Source organism: Gekko japonicus, unplaced genomic scaffold, assembly GCF_001447785.1.
Source record: "Gekko japonicus isolate JY-2015 unplaced genomic scaffold, Gekko_japonicus_V1.1 scaffold5719, whole genome shotgun sequence".
Lineage (NCBI taxonomy): Eukaryota > Metazoa > Chordata > Lepidosauria > Squamata > Gekkonidae > Gekko > Gekko japonicus.
In genome coordinates this window covers 14,856-21,312 of record NW_015165422.1, presented here as the reverse complement: position 1 = coordinate 21,312, position 6,457 = coordinate 14,856, and the positions used below count along the sequence as shown (strand labels likewise).

Sequence of the window (6,457 nt, the reverse complement as noted above, 5' to 3'; positions counted from 1 at the left end):
ATAAATCCAACCTCTTCTTCTACTACTACTCTGCTCAAAGTATTCCAGAAAGAGCGATGTCTTTCCCAGTTCTGCTGCCTAAGATCCACTAACTGCAGATGGCAGAGGTTGAACCTGGGATGTTCTGCATGATTTGTGTGTGCCCTACCATGGAACTGTATCCTTCACCTACTAGAAGAAGAAGAGATTGGATTTATACCCCACCCTTCACTACCCAAAGGAGTCTCAGAGCAGCTTACAAACTCCTTCCCCTTCCCCTCCCCACAACAGACACCCTGTGAGGTAAACGAAGAAGAAGAAGAGATGGGATTTATACCCCAGCCTTCACTACCCAAAGGAGTCTCAGAGCGGCTTACAAACTCCTTTCCTTTCCCCTCCCCACAACAGGCACCCTGTGAGGCTTAGAGAGTCTAGTGAAAAAAAAAAAAAAAAGGTTTCAAATGCTGGGTGTTTTTATTTCTCTGTAAACGGATAATGATCGTACATAAAGAAAATACTTACTACTTCAGTCAAGTATCTAGCTTCTACGTGAAGGTGGTGAGGCTTAGAGAGCTCTGAGAGAAACTGCTCTTTTTCAAGAACAGATCAGAACTATGGCTTGCCCAAGGTCATCCAGCCAGGTGCAAGTGGAGGAGTGGGGAATCAAACCTGGTTCTCCCAGATTAGAGTCTGCGCACTTAACCACTACACCAAACTGGCTCTCTACACCAAACCACTCTCTAATACTAATAAATAAGCCCTTTAAGAGCATGTCTGCATGGCAACTCACTGTGCACTGGCAAAACGCCTTTCCCCCCCCTGTGTTGGAAAGGTAAACGCTGTAGCTGATGGCTGAAAAGTCACTCCTAATACCACTAACTAGGGAACTGAGTTTGCTCAGAAGTAGACTGACTTCTGTTTTATATTACATGACATTACATTTGCGATTTATATACCGCCCTATCCATGAGGCTCAGAGCGGTTTACAGACACAATTTATATCTAAGCTAGGAGTACAATGTTAAGGGGAGGGTATTTTTCCTAACTGGGCACCTAACAGCAGGATCTTTCTTGGATTCGGCGGTGGATTCGATGGTAGTTCTTTTCCCCCCTCAAGGGCGCAGAAGTCCAGTGTTGAAGTATGGCATATTTATTGATATATTTTTGTTTACTAGAACCCCCACCAGAACATGTGGATTTGCCTTATTCTGTGAGAGTCTGTCGAGGTTAGTTCTGTCTATTCAGACCGGCCGCAGCTCTGCAGAGTCTCACAGTCCTTCACATCACCTCCTATCTGATCTTTTTAACTGGAGATGCCGCCGGGGATTGAACCCGGGACCTTCTGCATGCCAAGCAGATGCTGAGCCACAGCCTTTCCCCTTTGTTGCCACCTTGTTCCTTGCAGAATTAATCAGGTTGTTTCTCCTGCGTTTCTTGCAGAGTTCTTCGGATGCTGCTTACATTGCGAGACACGTTGGGTTGCGCGTCGGAGTGCCGACCCCGGTTCCGGCCCTAACGGTGAACAGGCTCTGCGGGTCAGGTTTCCAGTCCATTGCCAGTGGGTGCCAGGTACGAGATCTGTTGTTTCTTTAAAAAAGTATCTTCCTGAATTCCTCTTGTATGGCCTAGGCTTCAATCAACTCAGTCCTCTATGCTTGCTAGTTGGGTCATACACGTTCAGATAATTGTTCCATCTGGGCCAGCTTTGTATGGGGACTGTAAGATAAAAATGCACTGAATCATCCATCTGTTATAGCTCCAGAATCAGAGCAGAGTGCCTTGCTGTGGTTCTCTGCCGGGATCCTTCTAAATGGGGTTGAACCTGGTGCCTTCTGTATGCAAAGCAGATCCTCTGCCACTGAACCGCGGCCCAGCCCCGTGGTGTCTAATTCATTAGCACAGCGGTTCTCAACCTGTGGGTCACGACCCCTTTGGGGGTCGAACGACCCTTTCACAGGGGTCGCCTAAGACCATCGGAAAACACAAATTTTCAATGGTCTTATGATAGGGCTCCCAAGTCTCGCCAAATTGTGGCGGGGGATCGCATTTCTTTGTCACTGCTCACTTCTTCGCAACTTCTTCATGTCTTCACTTCTGAAGAAGTGAGCAGTGACTCCTGAAAGCTCCTCCCCTGCCACAAATTCTGTTCGTCGTTAAGGTGCTACTGGACTCTGGCTCTTTTCCGCTGTCACAATGTAAAGTACATAATTTCTGACCTGAGTCTAAAAAACCTGAAAGAGAATAAGGTTTTTAGACTCAAGTCAGAAATGATGTATTTTATATTGTGATTAATTGTACTTTATGGTGTATTTTAATTACCTGTACCACTGAGGTACAGTCTAATTCGTTAGAACAAAGTATCTCCCAAGGTGCCACCACAATGCGGATTGCTCCCTCTTTTCCCGCATTTAGCAGTCAGTGTATAGTTTATACAGGGGTGCCTCCTGTAACACCCACAAGGTAGTATATATTCATTAGGTACTTCTTTTTGTAGCCTGTCTTGGAGACCTAAGTGGACCATAGCCTGCCAGTAGCTTGGCTTGGGTCCATCATTCCCCCCTCCTCCATTTTACCCACAACAGCCTTGTGAGGTAGGCTAAGCTGAGAATATGCGACTGGCCCAAGGTCACCCAGCAGGCTTCCATGGCAAAGCGGGGATTCAAACCTGGATCTTTAGTCCAATACTCTTAACCATACTGGCATCTCCTCCCTCTAGTACTGGCACTCCCCTCTCTGGTGCACCAGTTTCCATTCCTGTCTCCCAAGTTCTCCCCACCCCAATCTTTTAGTTTCAGAGTTCATATTATCACTTACATTGGAAGACATATTGAGTTGGAGTCCCTCTGAAACTTAGGAATAATGAATCTACTGTGCTGTTTTCAAACAGGAAATCTGCCTGAAAGAATCGGAGGTGGTGTTGTGTGGCGGAACGGAAAACATGAGCCAGTCTCCATATGCAGTCCGGAACATCCGCTTTGGAACAAAATTCGGAACCGACCTGAAGGTTTGGGCGATGGCTGCTTTGCTGTAGTGGTTCTTGGTATCTATATGCCTAATTCCCAATTGTGCCCCCTATATGCAGATATCTAGATCCGCAGATAGGGGGCGCACTTACCACAAATAGACTTTTCAGAAAACTTGGGTAACCTCCTAGGTTTGCAGGAAAATCTGAAAAGTTTTTTAAAAATTGCATTGGGGCGTTTAACCCCCCCCTCAAAAAAAAATTAAAAGTGTCACCCGTGCAGGCGGAGGCTGTCGCTGTGGTGGCAACGTAGCCTGGGAGCTATTGGCAGGCCTGGCCTGCCTGGAGCTGCACCAGACGAGCTGCTGAAAGCCTCGGTGGGCTTTCCTGGAGCAGCTCCAGGTAAGCCATTAAGAGCGGGGGAGGAGCCTCAGCAGGCCAGCTGGAGCGGCCACAGGGTGAGCCATTAAGAGCAGCAAAGGAAGAAGAGAAGAAGAAGAAGAGATTGGATTTATACCCCGCCCTTCACTACCCGAAGGAGTCTCAGAGCAGCTTAGACTCTCCTTTCCCTTCCCCTCCTCACAACAGACACCCTGTGAGCAATGTTCCTTCTAAGCTGAGTTAGTGTGAGCTAGCTCACAGTTTTTTAGCTTCTGGCTCACACATTTTTGTCTCAGCTCAGGAAGGAGGGCTTCAGAGGAAACTAATTTAGGCAGTAGCCAAATTGCACACTCACAGCTTTAATGCCAGTAGCTCACAAAGTAGAATTTTTGCTCACAAGACTCCACTGCTTAGAGGGAACATTGCCTGTGAGGCAGTTGGGGCTGAGAGAGCTCTCTCGAGGACTGCTCTCGAGAGAACAGGTCTGAGAGAACTTGTGACTGGCTCAAGGTCACCCAGCTGGCTGCATGTGGAGAAGTGGGGAATCAAACCCGGTTCTTCAGATTAGAGTCCACTGCTCTTAACCACTGCACCAAACTGGCTCTCGGAGGTGGGGGGGGTGGGCTGGCTCGCCTGGAGCTGCTCTGGGCAACCCTATGAGGAAGGGGAGTGAAGGTCTCAGTAGGGAGGTAGAAAGAGAGCAAGAGATTGGTGCTGGGAGCAGAAAGAGCAAGGAATGGAGAATGATGAGGTGGGGGACAGACATGGGGGTGAGAGTAAGAGAAGGGGGGGCAGGATGGAGAAAGGGGCGGAAAAGTCGGGGGAGAGGGGCGGAAAGAACGGTGGAGGGGATATATAAATAAGCCAAACACAGCCATGTAGACCACAGTCCCAATCACTCCTCCAAGTAAGTTTGTGAACCGTATAAATAATAAAATGTGTTTGCCTGTTCCGCATAATGTATTTTTCTCGCACTGGCCATAGGCATAACGGACATTGATGGAGAGTGCCGGATCCTTCTGCTCTGAACTGACAGATCATGGGGCGGGGGGAGCTACTTTGCCACCTTCCAGCCTCTCGTTACGTTATTTCATTTCAGAGAGGGTTCCTACCTTTGAGTCTTCCCGCTATAGCCACAAGGAGTAACATTTTCCAGTTTTAAGAAGTGTTTCGGGGCACCGTTTCTACCACGAAGTAATAAATACTATTATGGGCTTGTTTGCTGTAATGTGGATGCAGAGGAAAACTGTAGGACCTTCTTGTTTTAACTGTGTTAATTTGAACTTGGAAACGTGTGTCTTGGAATGTTGTTCACTGCCCTGAGCCCTGTATAGGGGAGGGCAGTCTACAAATCAAATCAGTCGATCAATAAATGTACAAAACCCGGCTTATGAGTAAGTTTGTGACTCGTAATGCTAGAAACATAGAAAAGTGATGCTCTTTGTGTACCTCTGCTGCTTTGACACATGGTTTAGGTGTGTGTCGTCCCCCCCCCCCCTACAGATGTTGAATGCAAAGAATTACACCATAGGCAGTTAAGTAGTAAAAAGTCCAGTAGCACCTTTAAGACTAACAAACTTTATTGCGGCATAAGCTTTTGAGACGCACAGCTCTCTTCATCAGATGCCTGCCTCTGACGAAGAGAGCTGTGTTTCTCGAAAGCTTATTATGCTACAATAATGTTCGTTAGCCTTACAGGTGCTACTGGGCTTTTTACTGTTTTGCAGCAACAGACTAACACAGCTAACTCCTCTGGATCTATGACCATAGGCAGTTGTATCTTGTAATTGTGTTATTTTACCGTGATGCGATTCTCTCCCTTTCTGCCCCTCCCCTGGCAGATGGAAGACACCTTATGGGCAGGGCTGACGGATCAACACATTAAAACCCCGATGGGCGTCACAGCTGAAAATCTAGCCGCAAAATACGACATCACGAGAGAAGACTGTGATCGCTACACAGTGAAGACTCAGGAGAGGTGGAAGGCGGGTCGGTATAAAGGGTTAAGGTTTGAACAGACACCCTCTGTTTGAATTAAAGGCCCGGGACTCACAAGCAGCTGATGGGTTGCTAAGTCCTCGTATGGACTGCACCACTTCAGATGGCATAGGGTGACTCATGTGGCCAGAGGATGTGGGGATGGCCACAGGTATAAACAACTTTAAAAGTGGACTAGATTGATTCATGGAGGATAAGTCTGTCAAGGGCTGCTAGCCATGGTGACTGAGGGGAACCTCCCAATTCAGAGAGCCAGTTTGGTATAGTGGTCAGGAGCGCGGACTCTAATCTGGGAGAACCGGGTTTGATTCCCCACTCCTCCACATGCAGCTGCTGGTGTGACTTTGGGACAATTACAAGTTCTTTCCGAGCTTTTCTAGAGCAGTTCTTGAAAGAGCTCTCTCAGCCCCACCTGCCTCACAGGGTGTCTGTTGTGGGAAGGGGAAGGGAAAGGAAAGGAGTTTGTAAGCCGCTCTGAGACTCCTTTGGGTAGTGAAGGGCGGGGTATAAATCCAATCTCTTCTTATCTACCATGGAGCCACGGCCCCTCTATCCCAAACCACAAGCTGGTTGCGACTTGGTGGCACTTAATTATCGTACTCTTGCTTCTTTTGCTGCAACAGACTGCCATGCCCACTGTGACGCTGTCTTCCTGTATCTGCTCAGAAATAATTACACCGGGTTGTTCAAAACAGCACACAGACAAGAAACTCACACTTCCTGTTGAGAGTCGGAGCGTGTTCAGTCCTGTAGTGAACAAAAGATAGCTCACATGTTGTGCGCGTTTGCTGCAGCAGGGTTCTCGAGGCACTACTTGCAAGTCCTCAGTCATCCCCGTTAGCTTTAAGCGCTCCCTGCATTTGGGTGGCCGGAGCAACTGGGATTTGCTGGATGGAGAGACTGAACCAGGGGTCATTTCGTACAAAAAGAGGTGCAGGGGCTCATTAGCATAACTTATTTGCATGTGCCACACCCCCTGACATCACCGGAAGTGTGTCAGAAGGCAACAGCCACCGCTCCGGCTCCACTGGACTGTTTTGGATTGCTAGCTATTGGGTGGGGGGGACGTGCAGATCTGTCCTGGCAGAGGAGGGAGAGCTTGTACCTGAATAAAACTTGGTCTTAAAGGTGCCACTG

The 6,457-nt window shown here is 48.1% G+C and overlaps 1 protein-coding gene across 1 annotated transcript in view; it reads left to right on the top strand.

Annotated features, from left to right (window-relative positions):
* ACAA2 (acetyl-CoA acyltransferase 2) overlaps positions 1-6,457 on the top strand; it is a 22,036-nt gene that overhangs the window by 7,534 nt on the left and 8,045 nt on the right. Inside the window, exons 2-4 of the mRNA XM_015410679.1 lie at positions 1,385-1,548; positions 2,867-2,983; positions 5,164-5,311. Coding sequence (XP_015266165.1) covers positions 1,385-1,548; positions 2,867-2,983; positions 5,164-5,311 — 429 coding nt within the window. The remainder of the gene's footprint in view (positions 1-1,384; positions 1,549-2,866; positions 2,984-5,163; positions 5,312-6,457) is intronic.